This window comes from Pelodiscus sinensis, chromosome 6 (genome assembly GCF_052426305.1).
Source record: "Pelodiscus sinensis isolate ZL-2025 chromosome 6, ASM5242630v1, whole genome shotgun sequence".
Classification (NCBI taxonomy): Eukaryota; Metazoa; Chordata; order Testudines; family Trionychidae; genus Pelodiscus; species Pelodiscus sinensis.
The window spans coordinates 11,309,760-11,335,682 of NC_143057.1; the positions used below are offsets into that span (position 1 = coordinate 11,309,760).

General features: G+C 44.8%; 1 protein-coding gene across 3 annotated transcripts in view; it reads right to left on the reverse strand.

Annotated features, from left to right (window-relative positions):
• Positions 1-25,923, reverse strand: part of SVEP1 (sushi, von Willebrand factor type A, EGF and pentraxin domain containing 1) — a 177,310-nt gene that overhangs the window by 26,457 nt on the left and 124,930 nt on the right. For all 3 annotated transcript variants that reach the window (XM_075931436.2, XM_075931435.2, XM_075931434.2), the window contains exons 34-42: positions 24,900-24,984; positions 22,678-22,869; positions 20,461-20,628; positions 17,263-17,935; positions 12,901-15,680; positions 11,635-11,860; positions 10,377-10,532; positions 3,853-3,916; positions 548-721 (exon numbers count right to left, since the gene is read on the reverse strand). In XM_075931436.2, coding sequence (XP_075787551.2) covers positions 548-721; positions 3,853-3,916; positions 10,377-10,532; positions 11,635-11,860; positions 12,901-15,680; positions 17,263-17,935; positions 20,461-20,628; positions 22,678-22,869; positions 24,900-24,984 — 4,518 coding nt within the window. The remainder of the gene's footprint in view (positions 1-547; positions 722-3,852; positions 3,917-10,376; positions 10,533-11,634; positions 11,861-12,900; positions 15,681-17,262; positions 17,936-20,460; positions 20,629-22,677; positions 22,870-24,899; positions 24,985-25,923) is intronic.

Below are 25,923 nucleotides of genomic sequence, written 5' to 3' on the forward strand. Positions count from 1 at the left end.
GAGGCGGGGGTATGAGGTGAATCAGGAAGGGTGGACAGAATTCCTTGGGAAAGGAGATGATACCCCCAGAATGCATTTATGAAATGCCCACAGCAATTATATCTACTTTCCCACCTCCCATTGTTCTGACGGCAAAACTGCCATACTGCAGTGATTTGAGTTCAACACAACAAAACAGATCAATAGCAGCACCCTTTCAACAGATCAATGCAGAGTGCAAGATCCTAGTTCATGACACAATAAAAGTCCGACATTACAGGCAAAACTTTCCCCTCATTTAAACCAGCGCAACTCCAGGCCATGCCATTTTGTGGTGCAACTGGATGGAGAATTTGCTGCAGCATCTTTCAGACCGAACCTGCATCAGGGTCAAAGAGGAAATACAAACTATAACCACTCATTTAGGCCTTGTCCGCACCGGCATGTTTCTGACATGTCCTGCAATGAACTACTGCTGGTGCACTCAACCACCAATGGACTTTTTCCCTTAGTCCATCTAGCACTGCTGCTCTAGAGAGGCATTCATCTCACTCTGATCTGCACTTACTCACGCACGAAGGGGCTGAGGGACTCCATCGCTTGTTAACATGACAGATTCTTCGGCTGGGTCCCTGTAGTTCAAAGCCCTGATTACAGCTGTAGAAAACTTCATCTTCAAATAGGAACTTCTCCCCATGAACGGATCCGTTCTCTATTGATTCTGGTGGTCCACAGGAGATCCCTATATGACAGAAAATATACTGTTTTAGTCAAATGCCTTTAAAAATTGCCTGTTTCGGTCACAACCCGTTTTGAATCTTCTCCTGGAAGCCCAGGAAGAGCAGGTAGATTGGAGGAAATATAATTGTCATATGTGCAGTATGAATGCAAACATTCCCAGACTATTCCATTCACTGGCAAAGAGACCACATAACAACTTGCCCAGAATGCTGTTGGGCCTTGCCAGGTACCCCTGAAAACAAATGCGATGCAGGTTGGCTTTAGCCAAAGGCATTACAAAATCCTTTTATAGCCTCCCTGAATGTCGATAAACTTGAAAAGGAAAACAAAAAGTAAAATCAAGAATCAAGGCAAGTGTCTTAAGCTTGGCTTACATGTAAAAGTTACAACAGTATACCTACATCTGTCAAGGTGTAAAAAAACCATACCTTTTGACTAACTTAGCTATGCCGACAAAACCACCAATGCAGATACTGCTATGACAGTGGAAGAGAGCTTCTGTTAATGTAGCTAACATTCAGGAAGTGTTGCTCCAACACTGCCCGACAAATTCCTTCTGGTGTATGCTGTGTTCTGGTGTATGCTGTGTTTACAATAGGTAACTACTAGAGCTGTCAAATGAACAATTACACTAGATCTGGACTTATAATACGCCTGTCATCTGAAGAAGTGGGTTGCACCCACAAAAGCTCATGAAACCATCTAGATGTTTTGTTAGTCTTTAAGGTGCTGCTAGACTATTTGTTGTTTTTTAAGTTTTTCCTGTTACAGACTAACTCTGTCTGCCTTGCAGGAGGCATAAGGGATCTGTCGAAAAAGGCTTTCTTTCTCAACAGATCCCCCTCTAGAGTTGCCACTTTTTGCTGACAAAGTGCTGAGTCGGCATAATGTGGTGGCCATTTTTATGCAAATTAGGTGCGGGATATTTAAATCCCTGCCTCATTTGCAATGTCGACCTGCCTAATTTGCATCACTCTATCGACAGAAGGATGCAGTCTAGACATACCCCTCAGCTACCCTTCTGAAGCTGTTAAACAGTAACAGTCTAACATGCATTAGAATATTTTGGAATGTTTTCTACATTTTCAAATACAGGTTGTACCTCTATAAACCAGAACTCTCTGGTCCAGCAACATCCATGGTCTGGAAGGGTGCTATGTAGAGGGTGGGGGAGAAGGGGCAATGTGGGGCTCAGCAAGAATGCAAAGAAGGGGGAGCGCAGCAGTGGATATAGGGCAGGGTGAGCGGGGTGGCTGCCCCGGGCCCCGCGCTCCAATAGGCCCCACGCCAGCACCAGAGGCAGACTGACCCAGCGAGATACTGGGAATTTCCCGGTGTGCCGTCCGCTGAAGGACCTGTTGGCGGCTGCTGGAGGAGAAGAGGGATTGTGACAGGGCACTGCAGCCCTGCACTTTAAATTCCCTGGCGCTGGCCAGTACGGGCCATATGGGGCCGAGGGAGCGCATATGCAGCGTGCATGACGTCACAGCCCTGAAACACCACGCAACAGCTGAAAGGGGAGACGCCCAGGCGTGGCATGACGTCACAGCCCAGGACTTGAAAACTGCGTGGCCCAGCGTTGCACCGCTTGGTTCGGCACATGGTCTGGAGCCTGGGCCGGGGTCGCGGCCGCCCTGCAAACTGAAAGGCAGAAGGTGGATGGCAGAGGAAGAAGCTTGTGCTGAGGGGAGGAGGATAGGTCAGGAGAAGAAAGGGGAAGACGCCAAGGGACAGAGTGGAGGAGAGACAAATACCAGGGGTCCAAGAGGAGACAATGAGGAAAAGGACAGGAGGGGAGGTGTCAGTGAGAAGAGGGACAGAGTGATGCTGGGAGAGGAGACGGTAAGACATTGGGGAGGGGGAAGTGCTGGGAGAAGGCTTGAAAGAAGGGGTGGGCAAGAGGAAGGTGAGGACGGAGCAAGGCATATGTGAGGGCACAGCGGCATGAGGGGAATGGGGGCAGAAGGTGGTGAGGGGGAGGGCATCAGGGAAAAAGAGGGCAAAGGGGGCAGGGGCAGTGAGGGAAGGGGGAGGCACCAGGATGGTGCAGGGGTAAGGGAAGGTGCAGGTGCCAGGAGATTCTGGGGGTGAAGCAGAAGGGCAGACACCTGCAGGGGAGGGACCAGCACCAGAGAAGAGAGGCAGGGCAGGTGTGTAGAGAGAAGTGTTAGGAGAGGGGATGAGGAGGGGTAGCTCACATCATCAGAGTGGGGCTACTGGAGGAGTGGGCACAGGAGGGACGCCTTTTTTTCTATTTTTTCTCCTAAGGGGGGCCCCCACAAAATTGTGCTGCACTGGGCCCCGCAAAACTCTCATCCGCCCCTGGAGGAGCAGGAGCTGGCACATAGCTCAGCTGGGCTGTGGGGGGAGTCAGAAAGCCTGGAGGGGAACCCATGGGAGGGCAACACCAGGGGTGCCCAAAATGACCTTCCTTGGTGTGGAAAATCCCTCATGTGAGACTAGTCGTACCGGATCAGGAAGGTCCAACCTATATATTGATTTCAAATACAACATGGAATACCAAGTGTCCAATGCTCATTTTATGTTATTATTTTTATTACAAATATTGTACCGTAAATATAAGAAATCCTATTTTTCAATTCACCTCATACAAGTACAATAGTGCAATATCTATTACAAAAGTGCAACTTAAACATGTAATGGGTTTTTTATATAATTGAACTCATGAATAACACAATGGATATCTTTTCCTTGGAGGTTTAGAAAGAGCCCTATTCCGGTCTCTTTTTTGTAGAAATAAAATAAAGACTTAAAAGTTACCCAAGGCTTTACTCAATTAAACTGCAGAGAGGAGGTGACAGAAAACAACAACCATGTCCTATCACTCAAACAAACCCTTTAAGGTGTCTCAAGTTGTGAACTCAAAATGCTTTGTCTAGCAGAGTTGTTTTCTTGAAAAAAAAAAAAAAGGATGCCTTGTGGTTTATTTAATAACAACATTATCTTCGGATGCTAGCAATTTTGCCAAATGTGTCATAATAGTCACATTACAGTTTTAAGTGTGCAGTGATTGTTTAAGTAACAGACAAAACAAACTGAAGGTTAATACTTACTTGCCATATAAAACATTCCCAAAGCAAACTAGACAGACAAAATTAATTTAGAACTCACTTTTGCATGCTGGTGCTGTTCCGCTCCACAGTTTGTTCCCTTGGCAGATCCGTTCTACATCACCCTATCAGACAAATGGAAAAGACTCACGAAGGGCATAAAATCGTCAGGATTGTGCCCTTACTGCATTGCAGGAGAAGATATTCAAAGCTGTTCTCATTTTTTCATGACCAATTTTGACTTAATTATTCTGCTATCCTGCTACATGCTCCCTTCAATAGAAATCCACGTAGCGAGGGGCGGTGGAATGTTGGAACCAAGCGCCACCAGTTGAACATCAGAGCACAATTCTGTCCTAAAATTGGGTAACACCTGAGACAGATTTTCTAAGTTCAGAATGGGGGAGGGGAGGCTGACTTAAAAATCGTTGTACCTGGCTGCAATTCCTTAGCTGCTCTACATATGCATTAGTCTGTTGTTGTCCTCAACAGGAGGAAATGGGGAAAAACAAATTTGCCAAAGAACATGCCATCCTCAGTCTTGGAGAGAGGAAGTTAGAGAGTTCGCAGATGCTGCATTGATAGCACAAGCAACCACAAACTGGGTAGGAATGCAAGATTTAGGGTCGGATCAAATAGAACTCCCAAGGAAGAAGCAGGTGAATGTCAATGAGAGGCACATCCTGACATGTTAAGGGGGTCAAATTTTAGTAGATGAGAAGGTTCAGCATGCACTCAGATACACAGAATTCTTATTGTCACATCTAATAATCAATTATATATATAAGAGAGAGTTTGTGTGTGTGTGTGTGTGTCTGTTCAAGAACTCCTCCTAAACAGTAAGCGGTAGGAACGCCAAATTTGGTGTGCAGCTTCCTCTTGTAACTTAAAACAAGGTCAGGGTTTTGTTGTGCCAGGACAATGGGATGTGCCTGGAATGGGATTGTTTCTCATCAAACAGAAAGGGAAGGGTCCAATATCAGGCACAGTTACATTCCAGCATGACCACAGGGAGGCAGCAAGTAAGAAGGACACTTATGCTCCAGAATGACCATAGGGGGCAGCAAGCAGGGCAGCCCGAGGGAGCTGCCACCGGCCAGGCAGCACGAGCCCTGCTGCTCCAGGAGAGCCACCACCAGCCAGGTAGCATCACCCGCGCTGGATCTGGGGAGCCCCTCCCCCCCACACCTTTGTGCTCTAAACACAGGGATGGGAATCTAAGATTTTTCTGCATCCTTGCCAGCAGTATCCCACCTGTTTCCAAGATGGTTTAGCTGGGTCCTCATTCCAATTCTCATTTTTCAATTCAGGAAAAATGGCCTAACTTATTCCTTCAAAAGTAGCTGGGCAGAGGTGCGTTCTGCAATTAAATACTAAATTTTTTATCCAGTCCCACTCACACATTCTATGCCTTGTCACTCATCCTCTTGCCTATATATTCTAGTAGAATTACCCACTCTAATTGTTACAAGCAATTTTTCAGGACATGACCTATAAACTGTCTCTTTGGTTATAGGACATTTAGTCTAACCTCTAAGGCTACATCTACACTGCAGTGCTATTTCAGAATACCGGAGGTAACCCGGAATAAGTATTCTGCATCTTTTGAGCACACCCATTATTTAAAAATATAACAGGCTTGCTATTCTAATGTCTCTGTAAACCTCAATCCACGAGGATAAAAGGACATTTCAGAATAGTGATTTATCATATATAAGAACATAAGAACGGCCGTACTGGGTCAGACCAAAGGTCCTTCTAGCCCAGTATCCTGTCTGCCGACAGTGGCCAGCACCAGGTGCCCCAGAGAGGGTGGACCGAAGACAATGATCAAGCGATTTGTCTCCTGCCATCTCTCTCCAGCCTCTGACAAACAGAGACCAAGGACACTATTTTATCCCCTGGCTAATAGCCTTTTATGGACCTAACCTCCATTAAATTATCTAGCTTCTCTTTAAACTCTATTATAGTCCTAGCCTTCACAGCCTCCTCTGGCAAGGAGTTCCACAGGTTGACTACACGCTGTGTGAAGAAGAACTTTCTTTTATTAGTTTTAAACCTGCTACCCATTAATTTCATTTGGTGTCCTCTAGTTCTTCTATTTAGGGAACTAATAAATAACTTTTCTTTATCGGCCCTCTCCACACCACTCATGATTTTATAGACCTCTATCATATCCCCCCTCAGTCTCCTCTTTTCTAAACTGAAAAGTCCCAGTCGCTTTAACCTCTCCTCATATGGGACCCGTTCCAAACCCCTAATCATTTTAGTTGCCCTTTTCTGAACCTTTTCCAAGGCCAAAATATCTTTTTTGAGGTGAGGAGACCACATCTGTACACAGTATTCAAGATGTGGGCATACCATAGTTTTATACAGGGGCAGTAAGATATTCTGGGTCTTATTTTCTATCCCTTTCTTAATAATTCCTAGCAGCCTGTTTGCCTTTTTGACCACTGCTGCACACTGCGTGGAAGTTTTCAGAGAACTGTCCACGATAACTCCAAGATCTCTTTCCTGATTTGTCATAGCCAAATTAGGCCCCATCATACTGTACGTATAGTTGGGGTTATTTTTCCCGATGTGCATTACTTTACACTTATCCACATTAAATTTCATTTGCCATTTTGTTGCCCAATCACTCAGTTTGGTGAGATCTTCTTGGAGTCCCTCACAGTCTGCTTCTGTCTTGACTATCCTAAACAGTTTGGTATCATCTGCAAACTTTACTACCTCACTGCTTACCCCTTTCTCCAGATCATTTATGAATAAGTTGAAAAGGATTGGTCCCAGGACTGACCCTTGGGGGACACCACTAGTTACCCCTCTCCAATCTGAAAATTTACCATTTATTCCTACCCTTTGTTTCCTGTCTTTTAACCAGTTCTCAATCCAAGAAAGGACCTTCCCTCTTATCCCATGGCCATGTAATTTATACAAGAGCCTTTGGTGAGGGACCTTGTCAAAGGCTTTCTGAAAATCCAAGTATACTATATCTACTGGATCCCCCTTGTCCGCATGTTTGTTAACCCCTTCAAAGAACTCTAACAGATTAGTAAGACAGGATTTCCCTTTACAGAAACCATGTTGACTTTTGTCCAACAAATTATGTTCTTCTACGTGCTTCACAATTTTATTCTTCACTATTGTTTCGACTAATTTGCCCGGTACTGAAGTTAGACTTACCGGTCTGTAATTGCCAGATCAGGAGGGGACGTGGGGGAGAACCGGCTGGCCGGGAAGGGTGGGGGTGAGCAAATTGGCTGGCGGGAGCAGGACTGACCTGGACACTTGCTGCCTGTCCCGTGCAGGGTCCCGGTGACGCACGAGCGAGAAGGAGGCTTCCCCTCTTCCTCACACTCAACCGACTGAGGGCTCCCAGCAGCAATTCCGGCCCTGCCTCCCAGCTAAGACTCCCAGCCGCTCTCCCGCCCACGCTAGGCTTCCGTCTGGTGCGCACCCGGAAAAATTGCACATGTCCGGTATTTTCTGATTTTTTTTTACTAGGAGGGGCGGATGAGAGTGCCGCGGGGCCCCGGGCAACACAATTTCGTGGGGCCCCCCCTTTGACACGGCGCATGCGCGGGCTTCTGCAAGTGCAGGGCCCGTGGCAGCTGCCCCGCTCACCCCAAATCCGCTGCTGTTTACCAGACAGAGAACGCAAATACCGTCTGCCCAGTACAATGCCAGACACTGGCAACCCTACCCGCCCCTCCTCCCTCACGGCGCCCTGGCTGAGTGAGCAACACTCAGCCGAGTCGCCACGGAGGGAGGAAAAGGGGGGGCAGGGCGGTGATGTACATGGCCAGGGGGCGGGGCCGTGTATGACACAGCTACCCCCTTCCCCTCCCACTGTGGCACTCAGCTGAGGGCTGCGCCCCTCAGGTGGGCCGCCGCAGGGGAGCCAGCAGCACAAGGAGCCATTTGGGCTCCCCCGTGGCGGGAGGAGAAGGGGGGGGCGAGGCTGTGACATACATGGCCCTGCCCCCTAGCTGTCACTGCCCCACCCCCCTCCCTCGTGGCGGCCTGGCTGAGCAGGCAGCACTCAGCTGAGTGCCACAGTGGGAGAGGAAGGGGAAAGGGGGCGGGGAGAGACGAAGGGGAGAGAGAGGCAGGAGGAGGAGGAGAAGAAAAAGAAAGAGATGGAGAGAGAGGCAGAAGGCGAGAGAGGCAGGAGGTGGAGGAGAGCTGAGACAGAGAGGGGGAGGCAGTAGGAGGAGAGAGAGAGAGAGAGAGAGAGACGGCACGAGAGACCGGAGGCTCAGGAGAGAAGACCAAGGTGGAGGAAAGACCTGAAAATCCCATCTTATGACGGGCTAATTGGCTAGTTTCTAAATAAGTGCTGTATAGACAGCGCCAAATTTCAAAATAAGCTATTTCAAAATTGACTTGAAATAAGTGACGCAATTTGCATAGCTCAAATTGCATAGCTTATTTTCAGCTATGGGTGCAGAGTAGATGCACCCTTAGTGTGAGTCTTATTTCTTTTACAATTTATGGTCACATGAACAGCATCTATCATCAAAGGCAGCTGCTTACTTTAAACTATGCTTGTTCTTAGGTCATTATGCTGTGGCAATGCATTTCAAAGGAGCGTAGGGGACTTCTGTTTAATAGCAGGGATGCAAGACTAACACCGGAGGGTGTAGGTGGAATAATTTCTACAAGCAGCAGTATTATTCATTTGGAAAAATTTTACAGTGAATTTCTTCTGTCTCTGACAGAGAGGTAGCCTCTGTCCCCAAATCAGTCCACTGCTGAAGTTTTATCCAGCCAGCACTACAAAATATGCCGTCAGTATATACAAATGGTGTTATTGCAAGGTTCCTCTTTTTTTTGCTAACCTCAAAATATCTTGAACAGATTCAGAAGAGCAGTCTTGTCTGTCTTCTTCAGACAAATAAAACTATTCACCCCTCCTCCCCGCAACGTACAGTGTGTGCATAAATACTTGTCTAGGGGAAGACCAGAATGTTCAGCATCTTGTAGGATTGAGCTCTGGCAGGCTGACTTAAATTTTGTATTTTTATGTGTATTGCAGTAAAGCCGTTGTCATGGACCATGTAAAAATAGAGAACAACGAAAAGGTCTCTGCCTCAAATAGCTCACAATCTAAGTATCTTCTGTTTCAGAACTATCCCCGGGCTTATCATGGCTCTTTCCCACATTAACCTCGCACACCTCCCCGACTCACGGTGGGATTTGGCAAAGTTAAGAGACCACTTTCATAACTTAGGGAAGAATCAGAAGGATGTAACTTGTTATGGTTATGACTTGCTATTGTTTTCTCTATAATCATTGCTTTGCCAAGAGCGGTTTCACAGAAGTAGCCTCGTTAGTCTGTTTTAGCAAAAACAACAAGGAGTCTGGTGGCACTTTAAAGACTAAGGCATTTATTAGGAGAGTCAGGCATAAGCTCACCTGAGCTACCTTTCACTTCCTCAGATGCTGAAGAGAAAAAGACAGGACAAAAAAAAAAAAAAAAAAAAAAAAAAAAAAAAAAAAAAGAACACGGAGATGGGAGTGTAATAGTGGTGAGAAGATGAGCATATCTGAATGGGAAATTACCTATTGTAATGTGAGAACCTCTCCATATTTTTATCTAGATCAAGGTATTTCTCACCTTCTCACCACTGTTGGAGATTAGCCACATCCATTCAGATTTAATTAGCACTGTCATCACACTCCCATCTCTGTATCCTTTTTTCTTTCTTTCTTTCTTTTTCTCTTCAGCATCTGAGGAAATGAGTTGTAGGTCATGAAAGCTTATGCTCTAATTCCCTCATAAATTTGTTAGTCTAAAATGCCACCGGCACTTGCTGTTTTCAGTAAGAGAGTCTGGATTAATTATAAAAGCATTGGATAGAGCCCAAACCACTGGACTCTGCTCCCTGCTCTGCCCTGGTGTAAATATGAACAAACTGCTGCAACCTCTTTGCCTCAGTTTCTCTATCTGTAAAACACAGATATTATTTATCTACATCCCAGGAATACTGTGAGGCTGGCATCACTAAGTGCTTGTGAAGTGCTCTGAGATAGTCAGGGGGAAGATGCACTAAGTCGGGGAGTTACAGCAAGAGCAGGTTGGGGGCAGGCTGTCTGGCCAGAGGGAAGAAGCAGACTGGGGGAAGAGTGTCTGGCCAAGAGGCACGAGCGGACTGGGGGCAGGGTGTCTGGCTGGGGGGAGAGATGAGTGAGAGGGTGGGAGCGCAGGGTCTGGGCATGAGGAGGAGGGGGGTGTACTTGTTTTTGCGTCGAATCACAGAAGGAAGCCTCCAGGAAGCGTGTCCCAGGGGAAGGAAAAGGGCAGCGTGCATGGAGCCATTTTTGGTTCCACTTGTTACCCGCATATTGGGGGAAGGAAAAGGGCAGCGCACGTTCCCCACTTGTTCCCTGCATGCCAGATCTCGTGGGGCGGCTCAGGGCTTTCTCCCCTGACCCCTCCTGCAGGAAGCCATCTCTGGTGTTTCTAGTAAGGAACAGTCATAATACATTCTACTAAACAAAGAGGTAAGAACAATAAAGATGATAATTCAAGGGTTAATCTTAATAACACTGGACCTTACACTATAGATTCAATGGACTTACCTGTAAATCATAGCCAGCATTGCATATATAAAGAACTGCATCTTGGTAGCTGTAACTAGCACCAAGCACTGCTCCATGTTCTGGGACTTCTGGTTTCCCACAAGACACTGGAATGCAGATATCATCTGAAAATGACGGCACCCAGCTGCCATTGTGCTAAAAAGAGGGGAAAAAAGTCTTTTTAAGGCTTGTTAGCAAATGTAGAAATAATGAAAAGAATGTATCATTTTATATGATTACACGAAGAACTCAGAAAACCTGTGGAAGAGAGATCTCTCAGTACAGAGATTGGCAGTAATTCTCATTCTTTATTTTTTGCACTGATGTAACATTCTGAGGTCCCAACCTGTACCAGGGCTCCATTGTGCTAGACCTGGCATGATCGCATGGAGAAGTATACAGAGAAAGAACAGGAAGGGAACAAGCTCAAGAGAGGTGTGAAGAGAACTACTTAAGGTTGCACAGCAGGTCAGGGACCAAGCCAGGAACAAAACTCAGCTTCCTTAAATCTTAACTCCGTGCCCTAACCCTCTTCTCCAATGTACTCTATACATTGAACACCCACACATCTGTTCAGCAAACACCGGAGAGCAGAATTGTTGTTCTCACCGGTTTACATTTGTATCTTATGTTTTTGTCTATTGTGGGCCAGAAAGCAGGAGCAAACGGACCCCTGCAAATGCAGGCTCAACAGAAAGCCAAAAAATAACACAAACTTGGAGCAGACGGTTTATAAATTCTTCTAGTTTGAACACTGGAAGGCCCTGATCTTGCACATGTCCCTGCTGAACGTGGCTCACATGAGCAGTTTCCCTAATGGGACGACTTACAAACCTGAAGGTGAACAGAAGGATAGATGCTTACAGGATCGGGGCCGCAAGTGTTACTAGCAACCTCGCTGAAGAAGATTGTTGTTTACAAATACCAGGGCTGAGATATTTTAAGATGCCAAGAGGCATGATCCCCATTAATTTCAGTGGGAGTCAAATTGGAATTAAGAGTTAAAATAGAATTCAGAGAGTGAAAAAGAATGTTTAGCCACAGTTATGTAGTTAGAGGCGAGGACTGTTTCCCAAATCTGGAAGCCTGTCTCTTTTCCTTAAGGAAGGAGCAAGGCCTACCATATATTTTACAGTGCATCACAGCTGTATTTTGTACAACCAGGGTCACCCATAGATGAGCACACCCCCTCAACGACAAGATAGAAATCTGCACCTTAAAAAGAAGAAGAAGAAGAAAAAAAGCCGACGCTCTTTACCTGGCATATAGATGTGCTTGCTCCTGACAAAGTATAGCCTTCTGAGCATGACAAAGTAATGCTCTTATTCACAGTAAACTCATCACCAGAAAGAATTACATTGGTTATATTTGCAGGCATGGGGCATTTTCTGAGGCAACAGGAAATACTCTTAGGAGACCATTGTCCATCTTCTTGACAAGTGCAGGTATCCATTTCTGTTTCCATCATGTAGCCGTCCAGACATCTGCAATGCATCACAATCATTGGATGGCTGTGGTACACGTGTGTACGTTGCCTCAAGGTACAAAACCTACTATGTGGCTCAACAGTCAATGTTTATTTCTTATTAGCGGTGACTATAGTCTTCTGTATCACTTCAGGACAATCTGCTGGGACAGGTTGAGGCATTTTTGTTTCATGGCAGGAGTTTGAACATCCTGGTCTGATCTTGAGTCCATCCCTGGATGCGCCACCCTGCCCCAGCAGCACAAAGTGACCAGGATGGATTCATCCCCCTGATGCTGCATTGTGACTGGCAGAACCTCCATGTGATGTAAAGCCACAGTAGCAATTCCTACAGTTTGGGCAGAGAGGGTATTGGCTGGGTGAAAGGGAGGTGGCCAAGGTGTAACATTCTGGGGATCCCCAGATGCTGGAGCTGACCCTGGGGGCAATGCACAGCCTTCAGGATGCTCTTGCTTGCTCCAGAGAATAGCCAAATCCCAATATTGGGAGATTAAAGTACTTTTGCAAAGATGTAGTTGCTTTACCCCACAGAGTCCTGCAATGAGTGCAATGGGGTTGGAGGATTTGGCCCTCCATATGGTTTGTCTGTATGTATATGTGCAACCCTCCCTCCCCCCCAGTTACGGGTGCTTAAGTGAAAACCCATCCAGCCAAACCCTTAAAAGCAGAGTACTGTTCAGGTACCCTCAGGTCCCATCTGCCCAGCCATCCCTCATTTTAGCCACGTGCTCTGACAGAATCCACCCTGCTGCTAATACAGTTACTTCAGCCTCACAGACACAACACTGGAAATTGTAACACAAATTCTTATGCTGTGCATTCCACACACCTTACATGCATGATGCACTGTGTGTTTGTGGGGAAAGTACGAGGCTGGAGTGAGGAGTTGCTTGAGGTGGGGGAATCTCCAGACTGTGTGTTAACCTCCCCCATGAGGTCTGCTCCACAGCCTTTCGTTAACTGAATGTATTTGCTTTAAAGATCCTGTGTTCATTCCTTGGACATTTCAGGGAGATGTAATTACAGCAGCTTCCTTACCTGTATTGGACTCTACTTCCATAGGTGTGGGCCTCTCCCACAGCCATTGCATTAGGAATGGAAGGTGGGGGTCCACAGGACACCAGCTCACAGCGTGGATACGGCTCACTCCAAACACCCTTCTCCGTACAAGTCAGCTCTGGCCCCCCTTGTAGGACAAAGCCAGTTGCACAGTTATATAGTACTGCATTCTCGTCCACAGAGCTGCGTCCAAGGATAAATGCATTGGGGATGGTTGGTGGGGAGCCACATGAAATCCGCCCGCAGTGCGGAAGAGCAGAGCTCCATTTGCCAGCTGCCTCACAGAAGAGTTCAGAAGGCCCTAGTAGTTTAAAGCCCTCCAGGCACTGAAACTGTGCCCTTTTCCCGCAGTGGAAATCATGCCCAATAACAACCCCATTCTGAATCAGCGGCATGGGACATTCACAGGAGAGGCAAGAGGGGAGGTTTCCACCCCAGGAACCATTGGACAAACATTGCCGCAGGGGATTTCCATGTAACTCATAACCAGGGAAGCACAGGTACTGTGTGTATTCCCCATAGCTGAAGCCTGAACTATTCAGGAACCCATGGGAGATATCTTCGGGGGGTCCGCAATTGACTGGCTCGCAGTATGGCGCCTCTGTATCCCAGGTGCCATTAGCCTGACAGGTAAGTATGGATGCGCCATGCAATATGTAGCCTTCATTGCAGCGATAGTGAATGTCTTTCCCACGGCCATATTCTGATCCAGTAATTACTCCATTGGGAAGAGGTAGTGGCACTGTGCACCTGATGGGTTTACAGACTGGAGGGATCCCACTCCAGGTCCCATTTGCAAGGCAGACTCTACTCCCATCCCCATGTAGCTGGAAGCCTTCACTGCAGCGGTTCTCAGTGCGTTTCTGGAATGTGAACTCATCTCCAGTGACTTGGCCATTTTCCAGAACTGGTGGGTGGCCACAAGAAACAGGGATGCAAATGGGCTCATTCCCATCCCACTTTTGGTTATCCTGGCATGTCCTCTTATCCGAGCCATTTAACTGGTACCCAGGATCACATTCGTAGCGGACCACACTCCCGTAAGTGTAGTTTTCTCCTTTTATATTTCCATTCATCAGTTTGTTAGGGGTGCTACACGATACCACTTTGCAATATGGAGCTGCATTACTCCACTGTCGGTTAGGCAAACACAGCCTTGTGTTGGAACCAATTAGCTTATACCCTGGTTTACAGGCATATTGCACTAAGCTACCTAGTGTATTCTCAGTGAAATGTAAATAGCCATTCTCTAGGGGTGAAAGTACGTCACACTCTATTGATATGCAGGCAGGGGCACTACCATTCCACATCCCATCCTCTTGGCAAGCTAGTATGGGGTTTCCTAACAGTTCATAACCAGAGTAGCACGTGTACATAACTCCTGTTCCATATAAAAAGTTAGTCAATTGTACTGCATTAGTTTCCTTCAAAGGATTTTTTATATCTTTCCCATTACTAGCAACTAACGTGTGGGAAAGAGGAGGGCTCTCGGTAAGATGTTCTCTTTCAAAATGTCCTTCTTCACTTCTAATCTGCACATATTCCCCAAAGTCAATATGGGGAGGCAGGCCACAGTCTGTCGGTAGGCACGCTGGAGTAAAGCTAGACCAGCCCACTTCTTCGCAAGTCTGCATGGAATGCCCGGCCAGCTGGAAACCTGGGATGCAGCTATAGATGATCATGGCGCCGTAGCTGTAGTCTGCGCCTTCCACAAAACCATTCTCAATGGGCCGAGGTGGGTCGCAGCTTATGGATTTGCATGAAGGAACAGCTGCATCCCACTCTCCTGTCTCTAAGCAGCTCAGTACCTTTGGCCCTTTGAGTTGGAATCCTCTGTTGCATGAATACTTAACAGTCTGCCCATAGTGAAAGTTTGTGTACGAATATTTGCCATTCTGAATCTCCTTAGGTTTAGGGCATTCAACAGGCTTGCAAACTGGCTTTCTGCCTAGCCAATGACCATCTTCTCCACAGAAAATAGTCGTATTTCCCAACAATTCATAGCCTGGTTTACAAGTGTACAGTGCTGTGCTGAGGTAAGTCAGTCCTTGCACATCTACAATGCCATTCTGAATTTCTTCAGGCTGGGGGCATTCTACAGGAATACACTCTGGCAATGGAAAGCTCCAGGAGCCATCAGCTTGGCATTGAATTTTAGATTCTCCCTTGAGTAAAAACCCGTCCATGCAGGTGTACCTCACGGTGCTACCAAAATGAAGAGAGGATGCCAAAGGTTCACCAAAGGGAACGTATGGAGGCCCACGGCACAATACAACCTTGCAAACTGGAAAGGAATCATTCCACTGTTGCGATGGCAAACATTTCAGCACTGAAGGACCATGCAAGACATAGCCCTCTTTACAGGAAAACTGTACAACACCTACTTGATGAACCATCTCTTTCAAGACTAGCTGATTTTCAATCAGTGGTGGTTCTGGGCATTTTGTTGGCACACACTTTTGGCTTTGCTTTTTGCTCCATTTCCCAGACTTCTGGCATGTCCAAGAAGCATCTCCCATCAGTTCATAGCCCTCATCACAAAAAAACTCAACCTTGGATCCCACATCAAAGTTTTCTCCTTTGACAGATCCATGCTGGATAGGAGGTGGTTTGCCACAACTGAGAGGAACACAAAAAGTTGGTGAATCACTATGCCACTGACGATTTGCTTGGCAGACTGATACTGAGGTTCCAACAAGCTTGTAGCCAGCATTGCATTGGTAGTGCACTTCATTCTCAAAGAAATGGCCAGTCGTGTTCTGTAAAATGGGTGAAAGAAATGGTAAGTAAGATGGAAAAACTCTTGAGCCTGGCAGATGAATTTTGATTTTGTTAGTCTTTTGCTAACCAGACATAAATCAGACTTGAAGATTGATTGCAAAGAAAGAAATGTATGAAATGAAAAATAGGGGGCAAGTTCTGCCTTGACTTGTACCCCCTGAAGTCAACAGAGTTGCAGTAAATAGAACATTCAATAATTTAAAGCTAGAAAATGTTTTCCTTGCCGTAAATGCAAAAAATTACAAACAAACAAACAAACAAACCCATGTACACAAAAAGAGAGAAGAGCAACAGCAGGTTGGAAGAAGGCAGAGGCGACTTCTACAAATGACCTGGCTCTTTAATTTAACCTTTACTCTCCAGGGATAGAACTGAGATTGCAAGTAAAAACTTCAAAGAAAACTTTATAAGCGCAATGCATACTTACCATGGTAGAAACACAATATTAATGACAATACATGATAATAATTGTACTAGGGGAGCAGTTTCCTTTTTTTCAGCTGTGATAGCCACTCCTGTATAACTGGCCTTCACAACAGAAAGAACACAAGTTTATTTTAATAAGAGTTTATTCCCTTAAGTATTTAAAATGGTTCTAGATCGATTATGCACTCTCCACTTTTTCCTAGTGGAACTGTCTCGCTTTTATCAGCCTTGCTCCCTACAATATGTGGGTGGATCGCACAGAATGTTTTTTTTACCTAATTACATGAGGACCACTATGTCACAATCACAGTTGTGGTAAAAGGCACTTTTGGGTTGCGAGATTTCATTCTTGGAATCTTGATTTCTGAGATGTATCCTTCCTCTTCTTCCTATAGTTTGTTCTTGCACCATCATCAATGGAGAGAGAATGTTTGTTCCCCCTCCAGCCTCAAATCTAATTGAAGCTAGATCTTTAAAATAAAAAAAATTTTGCTCTTACATCTATTCTCATAACCCAGGAAGTTTACCATGAAAACACTTCTTCATACATTGGAGTAGAACATGAGGCGAGCAATAAGAGGAAAGCTGCATTCATTACGCCTTTTAGCTCTGATGAGGTTATTGACTTCTAGTTTTTTTAATTTATTTCAAATGAATGTGATAGTTAGGCCAAATTCTGCCCTCAGTGGGAGCTGTGTACACATCCAAAAGGAAGAATTCATCCCAGAGTTATGTGTTTATTTCAAATCAGATGTTTCCGGTAGCAAGCCCCCCAAAAGCAAGGTTTGTGAGTTAGCTGCAGCACCTGGACAGAACTCTAGGGAGCTGTGCGAATTGGCCCACAGACTGGAGAGGATGAATACACAGCAAGACATTAGGAAAATCAACTGGTAGAGTGCTTTATGAATGTTATAGAAACTCTGAATCTCCTGTATCAGACCCATGCTCATACCAGGAAATTCTGTTCATTGGCTTGTGTTTCTGAGAAGCCTAATTCTGATACAAGGCCACCCCCATCATTCCTTTGCTTATCAAACTGGCTTACAGCTTATTTCAACTTCCATGGGCTACCCAGTGGGAATCTTTCAGACACCCCCATTTTGCCAGCGAAGCAAGCAGCTTAGAAAACCATACCTCAATGAATCCGTTTTCGAGCTTGGGTGGTTCTCCACAAGACACTGGATGGCAGGTAGGTATGTTCCCACTCCAGTCTCCTGTGGCTTCACACGTCCTTTTCTTTTCTCCTTTGATATAGAACCCTTTGTTGCAGCTGTAAGCCACCACTGCTCCAAAACTGTAGTTGGCTCCACTTGCATAGCCATTTTTGATACTTGGCGGCTCCCCACAGCGAACCGGGATGCATTGGATAGTCAAAGGAGACGGAATCCACTGGCCCCCTCTGTTGCACTCAACCTTAGCAGACGTGTTTAGGACAAAGCCTTCCATACACTTGAAGCTCACGGCTGAACCAGCAGGAAACTTTATTTTATTAAGTGATTCCAAGATGGCGTACGACACTGTGGGTGGCCTCTCACAAAAGTCGGCAATACAGCGAGGCATCTTCTTGCCAGCAGGGGGCACCCACTTTCCTTGAGCATTGCAAAACAGCTCAGAGTTGTCCTCCAGGCTGTAGCCATCTGAGCAGTAGTAATAAGCTACATCTCTGAACAACCGATGGGCGCTGTGCGAGGAAGCATGTTCTATATAGGGAGGTTCATCACAGGAAACAGCCAGGCATTGCTGGTGGCCCATGCTCCACTTACCACTGGCTAAGCATTCTACGGTGTCAGGGCCCATTAACGTGTAGCTGTGGATCAGGAAAAGATCAACAACATCTGGAGTCAGACTGACAACTGAAGTCACCAGCCACCCCACTTGCCCTTAAAAACTACAAGCAGAGCTTCCTATAACTGGGAGGGGTCCACTGTAGACAATAGCATGCAACTCTAGTGTGACTGTTTACTGCTTAGATACTACATCAATGGATGGTACAGACAGAGCCACCCTGTCTTTGGGATGGTTTGGGGAAGCTGCTCCATCCCCATGCTTGGGCAGCCCCAAAGGGTATTGATTGCTGGGGGGTCTGGTGCTAGCAGCAGGGGTCAGGCCCACGCTTATCGGTGGTGGCAGGAACAATGGGAAGCAGAGCAACTCAGCCCCATCCTGCTCTGTCATCTCCCAGCTGGGGAACCCTACTTCACTGTGACAGTGGTAGGTGGAATGACCCAGTCCCAGCCTGCTGCATGGCGTGATGTGGCTGAGAGCTCGGCTCGGGGGAGTGGAACAGCCTGGGGTCCAGTTGCTCTGCTCCCTGCCACCATGATGAGTGTGGGAGGACCCCAACCTGCCCAGTAATCCCTCTCCAGGAGAGGGAGCTTGGGGGAAGGGGTGCAATGGGAGCAGGAGGGGAGGAGCAGGGGCAGGAAGGGGGGTTGTTCCAGGCCCAACACCACCTAGGGATGGCCCTGGCTATGGATATGCCTGTTATCTATGGAAAAATAGGTTAGATAGTGTGGCTACCTGGACATACAGCAAGACTTTACCCTTTGGTGAAGCTTTTCCACCATAATCAGAACCACATTTACAATAAACATCAATGTTCCCCACCAAATAGAAACAAATCAAAAACTCCTATGCCGCACAGAGCCTCTTACAACTATAGAGGGAAGAAGAGTTTAAGACTATGAAATTCCACAGGGTACTTGCTATGTCAATCTAATTGACCTATGAAATACTCGGATACTATGGAAATAAGTACCAGTACAAAATCCGGCATTAGTTAGCTAAAAATGTTGTTGTTAATGTGTATATTGTCATTTGGTAATAACGGCGCCATAAGAAACCACCCACATATATTAAAAAACACTTTTAAAATTCAGCATGCCATGTAATTTGCTTCTAATCTTTTTAGAAACATGCAATTTTAATATGTAGTTGGTGAGTAATATAATATTTAGTTAATCAGTCTCTGGGACTGGCTCATAAGCAGCACTTCATGCTGCCAATCGTCTCACTTAAACTGCAGCTGTTTAAACACATGTGTTGTCTGAATTTATTTAAAGTCCTGCATTTTCTGTGTTGAGTTCATACAAAATGAGGATGAATAGCAAACTACTGTGAAAGTCTCTAATGAATCTTTGCAGTTGAGTTGGAAACTGTCTATTTAGATTTTGTTGCACACATCTGTGAAAGTACTCTGAATTGTCTGCACAGACACTGTTGGCTGGGATTCCAGGAAAAACAGCACATACAAGGGCCAAATTTTAATATGATCCATCATTTTATTCATTGCCATACAGGTGACATTTGTTTTCTTCAAATGCTTTTTAGCTGATCTGTTTAAGATACTTGTACTGTCAACAACAAAGCATTTTGAGTCTAAATATTAAAAAAAAGAAATCAAAGGATTTAATGCAATTATATAACACACAATGTTGAAGATTTCAGTGTGGAAGGGGAATGATGGTACATTTATTTCATTCCTTTCATCAAGAAGGAGAACAAAATGCTCTACGAACTTCTAAAGACTTAGCATGATGCTTAACTATATACACTGAGTAACTCTACTGAGTTCAACAGGACTACTCAGAGTATGTGATAGTAAGCATGTATGAGAAAGTCTTTGTGGGACTTTGCACCCTATTCTGGGGTGAAATATGGCATATGTTTACAAATGTACAGAAATACTACAGAGACTGAAAGTGAAGGAGGAAACTGCACAGCTGAAACTGCAGAGAGATGATCATGAAGGCAGAATGTAATTTACCCAAATTAGAATTTGGCTGGGACACCAGGGAATGTTGGCAAGGGTGATGCAAGGATAAACACATTAAAAGACTGTGATGAGCTTTTAGATCTACTGCTGAAACATTTTCTATTTATTTTATTATTTCTCTAGTGAAGAGAGCCAGGGAGCCCTGGGTTTTACAGAATGTCTCCTCTGAAACATGGCACTACTGGCACCACACCACGCCGGGCACTGTTTCCACAGCGACTAGGGGGAAAGGGCTTCCAACTGAATCACCAGTATTACTGATGTCAGCAACCAGATTTCCCTGTTGTGCTCCCATTCCAGTATGTATCCCCTCCAACTTGCCCGTGAAACCTGACAAATGGGCTATTTGTGTCATGCACAAACTTCCACGTTCACCAAAACCGCGAAGCCCCTTGCACTTTCATCTAGTTACAACAACGAGCATTTATAGAACAGCCACGTTCCTAAGAGCGTCAAAGAATAGCAGTAGGGCAAAGCCTTAAAAGAAGTAAGCTGCGGTGCGGCATGACAATTTTTACTCATCAGGGGCTTTATTCTAGTGGCACCGATCTACATACCCTTCCTTACACGTATAAGTGACTGTGTTGCCAAAAGTAAAGTTATTCCCTCTGATCTCAGCATCTTTGATGGCAGGAGGGGACCCACAAGAGACAGTTTTGCAGACTGGTGGTGTGCTGTTCCAGTTCGCCGAAGCTTCACACACAAGTACTGGGGGACCCTGCAGGCTAAGAGAATTAGAGTATTATTAATTTGTATCTACAGTTTGTATGGGGGTGAAGACAGAAGTCTCCTTGGAAATAACTTCTAGCCCCAGTGAAATCATGGGAAAGTTTGGCATTAACATCACTGGGGCCATGATTTTGCCCTCTGTTCACAAAATACACGGCTTTGTCCAGAGCTGCAGGAGACCAGAACTATTAGAGGAGAAAGCTGACAAGAGGCTATTCTGGTCTGCAGCACTCAAATTACACACATAAAATGCCCCCTGAAGCAAATGGAAGTTTTGCCCAACTACGGTCTGGAAGATCAGGCCATCAGTATTTGAATTAAGTGATTTATTTATATGCAGTCATCACAATGCCTGTCTGTAGAAACCAAAACTTGATTTACCCAACAGGCTAAAGGAAATGTTGATGTTTAGATTCATTTTTTCAAAAAGTCATTCATTCCCTCTAGGGTAGGGGTGAGGAACCTTTTTTGGGTTGGGCACTGCACACAAGTGAGAAGCAAAAAAACAACAAAAAAACCTAAAAAACCCCGACTGAGAAGCAGGCGGACATTCTCCACATTCCCCTCATGCACCAGAGCCTAGTCTAGTAGATTTTGTGTCCCCCCTGCTCTGGGGCAGGGTCTGCTGGGAAGCAGTTTTAGGGTGTGAGGTCTGGGTGTGAGGGAGGGAGGGTGCAGGAGTGGGTTGGGGGCTGGTAGGCCTGGGGGGGTGGTAGGGTGCAGGAGTGGAGGGAGGGTGTGGGGTCTGGGCAGGAGGGGGAGCCGCAGGGCTGAAGTGGCACCTCCACAATGATGAGGGGAGCCCTGAGTCTTAGGGGCCGGATCCAGGCAAATCGGGAGTCAGATCTGCTGTAGGCTGGAATGGTGACTATGAAAAAGGACAGTGGAGTCCCTCTCCCAAACACCCAGGGAACATGTCCACAAAAAGCCCAATCACTTAGGCTTTATGCGGGAATTAAAAAAAAATCATCCATACTATACAAAATACATTGTTGGAACTGGTATTTTTGAAACAACATTAACTGTGGTTTTCATGTAATACATTTCATATATAAAGGGAGCCATGATCTATATGACATATATTGGCTGCTTGGTGTAATTCTGCAGCTGTAGACAAAGCTTCCATTTATGTTAGTAGGAATTATGCTCAAGTTAGGCATGAAAGATTGAGCCTGTACTATAGCTAGAGGGCATGATTCAACCCTGCCTTGTAGTTTATGTTGTAATCTACACCAACAAACTGAGCACAAAACACTGTGTAAAAACACTACCAAATCAGAATCCTCCATTCTCGTACACCAGTGTTATCATTTCACACCTGTTTGCCCTCATTTGGACAGATACAACTAATTGCACAAGGTGAAAGGCATAGGAAAGTTAAGCTCAGAGTATACTCATATGTCAATATAGGTGTGTGTTTACAACAGATATAGATAAGGATTTTTTAATTTGCATGGTAGGTAATATGATTAAGGCTCTCTCTTTTAATATAATGGGGTTTGTGCATTTTAAATTATTATTATATTAATTATTATTATAAAAAAATCAATCCACACATGTAAAAATGAAAGCACATGCTTAAAATAAATCATTATTGTACTGATTTTATTCATTCATTAGAATGGCTGCATAAGCCACTTTAATGTTCAGAAAGTCCTTTTTCTGCTGGCATTTTAAGATCACTGTAAAATAATAAAAATAATCTTGCATGAACATGAAAAGCTAATTAAGCATACTGCTGCCTTTCCAGTGCAAATCAGAACTTTTAAATATGATTCTGATGTTGGGTTAATTTCCATATGTTTGAAATGTGCTTTATGGCTTGGGGATAAAGAGAAATTAAATATTAATAAGATGACTGATGCTCCATGATCTTCCTACAAGTGTTTGCATTTTGTGTGAAACACAAGAAGTACTTCAAAGATGAAAAAAAAATCTTAAATCCACTATTGTGTTCCTCTGACCATCTATACCAGACATGAATTGGCTATTCCGGCAAGTTTTCACAGCACAAAATGTCTGTGACTTGACTCTACAACTTTTACCTGTATCCATTGTTGCATGCATATGATACAGTAGAAAGGTATGTCATGCCACTGAGTGTGTATTTCCCATTGTTTATGTCCTGTGGGCTAGGACATTTTACTATTTCACAGGAAGGAGGTGCATGATTCCAAGCACCACTAGCAAGGCACAATGTTTCCTTTTCACCCATCAGATTGTATCCTTTGTTACATCTGCATTAAAAGAAGAAAAATCACCATAAATTACACATCTCTTGCCTGTACAGAATTCTCCCAAAGCATCCCTTTCCTCCTGCCCAACCACCCACATTACAAAGTGCACAGGATTAGTGTGACTACAAACATTTAGCTTCACTGGTAAACAGCCAAGTTTCCACCAGCTTTATGCAAAAGAGAACAGTTGTGGTTTCAACTTAAATATTCTCAGAGATCTAAAATGGTTTTATAGGCTCAAGATTTTTATAGGCCCCTCCCCCCTGTAGTTAAGGAAACTCTCCCTCATCCACATCCCACTAAATATCTATGTGATTCCCAGGAGGTCAAATTTTCAAAAGTACCCGGATGATTTAGGAGCCTAAGTCCCATTTACAAAAATAACAGACACATAGGCATCGAAGTCCCATGTTCTTCCAATGAGATTTTGGCTCTGAAGTACTCGGCTCATTTTTCAAAATAGGACACGGACTCCTAAATTGCCAAGTCTCTGTTGGAAAATCGATCCTAGATTGGTTAGGTTTTGCAGGCTCACGCCTGAATAGAAAGCAAAGGACAAAAACACAGAGAGACACTGGGTCTCCTACTTTGTGGATGTGTCCTTAAGTTCCTTCACCCTTCTACTGGCCACTGGACATATCCCATATCCCAGGAGACAGCATGGATGGAATAGTATTTGAGCTAATGCTGAATATTTTATTCAGAATTTGTAGGAACACCAAAGAGATTTCACTAAAAAAGCTGTTTCTCTGGGAAAACAGGAAAAATGTACTTGGGCCCAATTTGTCAAAGGTTCACCAGAAATGTAGATTTTGTATCAAATCTGCAAAGCAAAAGGGGACTATGCCATAATAGTATTAGCGTTTATGTGGTTTTTACAGCATGTACAGTGGATACTACTAAAAACACATTTCCTACTCTGCAGCAACTTCTGTGATTTTTTCTATCCTGGCCAGTCAAAGACCCTCTTAAACTTTTCTTTAACATGATGCCTACAAAATACCTGACAAACATCAGCAGCTAGTGTAATAAGACCACAGCCTATCATGCTGGCTGTACTATTGCATTTTTCCTCTTGCTCTCCCATCTGTCTGTCTGCATCCACCTACTGTCTTTTGACTGAGACTATGGGCACTTTGAGACAGGGCCCTATTTTGTGTTTGAAGTCAGGGTCTGTGAGTTAGGGCTCATAGGGTACGTCTAGACTACCGGGTTTTGTCGACAGAAGTTTTGTCGACAGTATCTGTCGACAAAACTTCCGTCGACAAAGAGCGTCCAGACACATTGAGTTCTGTCGACAAAGCAAGCTGCTTTGTTGACAGAACCCTGTAGTCTAGACGCAACCCTACAGGCAATAACAACTTCTGTCGACAGAACTCTGTCGACAGAAGGTGTTATGCCTCGTAAAATGAGGTATACCAGCGTCGACAAAACTGCTGAGTTCTATCGACGTTATGTCCACTTTTGTCGACAAAACTCAGTAGTCTAGACACACCCATAGGCGCTACCTCAATACATACAAAATAATATTACATCACCTCCCCTTCCTCCCTTGTGCAGGTCAGCCATTCTCTTATTAAATACAGTTGGGCTATGTCTATAATCGTGGCTTCTTGCGCGAGCAATATGCAAATAAGGCTAAGCGTGGAATATCGCCGAGCCTCATTTGCATATCGAATGAGCCACCATTTTTTTCAGACGAGGCTCTACACTGCCCCTTCTTGCGCAAGAAAAACCCTCTTGCGCACTATCGTTCTTCCTGAAAAGTAATAGGTGTAACGGCATTGCGCAAGAGGGTTTTTCTTGAGCAAGAAGGGGCAGTGTAGACACTCCTTCTTGCGCAAGAGCCTCTTCTGAAAAAAATGGTGGCTCATTAGGTATGCAAATGAGGCTCGGCGATATTCCACGCTTAGCCTCATTTGCATATTACTCGCGCAAGAAGCCATGAGTGTAGACATAGCCTTGCTGTTTTTCTCATTTCCTTCCAGACTTTTACTACAGTACTACTCCAAACATAATGAATCTCTTACCTGTATAGCACCTTCTTGCTGTAAGTAAAATTCGAGCCCTCAATGGCACCATTTTCTGGAATAATTGGATTGCCACAGGATACAGCTTTAAAGAGAGAACATCAAAAACAGTTCTTCAGACACCACTGATCCAAGATACAGAGAAAAAATTCCATTTTCTGTGGAAATGCCTACTAGGGATGAGTCCCACTGGCCTTACTCACACAAGTATTTGTAATGAGGACAGAGTCAGGACTTGCCGGAGTGAGGGAAGTAGGGTTTTGCTATAGCTTTATTAGTAAATTATTGGAAACATCTTATTTGCTTTCCTGTCATGCTTTCCCCCTAATTCAGGAACAAGAAGCTGAAAGGGCCTCTTGTCTTCCTATAAGAAAATATCATCCAGGCAAGCAAATGCGTCATTGTCTAAAATAGAACCTTGCTCCATGGTACTGTCCAGATTGTCTGCATCAGCACACTAGTGCTTTGTGAAAGCAGGGGTAATGGCCACAGCACAGGCCAATTTTTGTAGTCAGTAGTTCAGGTACCAGGTCAGAAAAGCACTTTGTTTCTGTTAAGCAAAACACTTACACATGTGCTTACCTTCAAATCCATGCTCTGCTGAGTAACGATGGGATTCATAAGCTATGTAAAGTTAATACATTCTTTGTGCTTTGCTGAATTGGGACCTTAATGTTACAAAATGGCTAATCTGGACACATTATTTCTAAGAGGTAAATTGTTTGTGTCAAGGGCACAATCACTCACTGATGCTGCTGCGAAATCAAAGACATTCTACTTTACTTATTTTATTAATATCACCGTCTACTCTAATATAACAGATGATAGAATTGTATCAGAGGGGTAGCCGTGTTAGTCTGAAGATGCATCTGACGAAGTGGGTCTTTGCCCACGATAGCTTATGCTCCAATACGTCTGTTAGTCTATAAGGTGCCAAAGGACTTCTAGTTGTTTAGACAGAATTGTAGACTGTCTACTCTACTTATTATTTATGCTTTTTGCTTTTTATGTGTTTCTCAGCTTG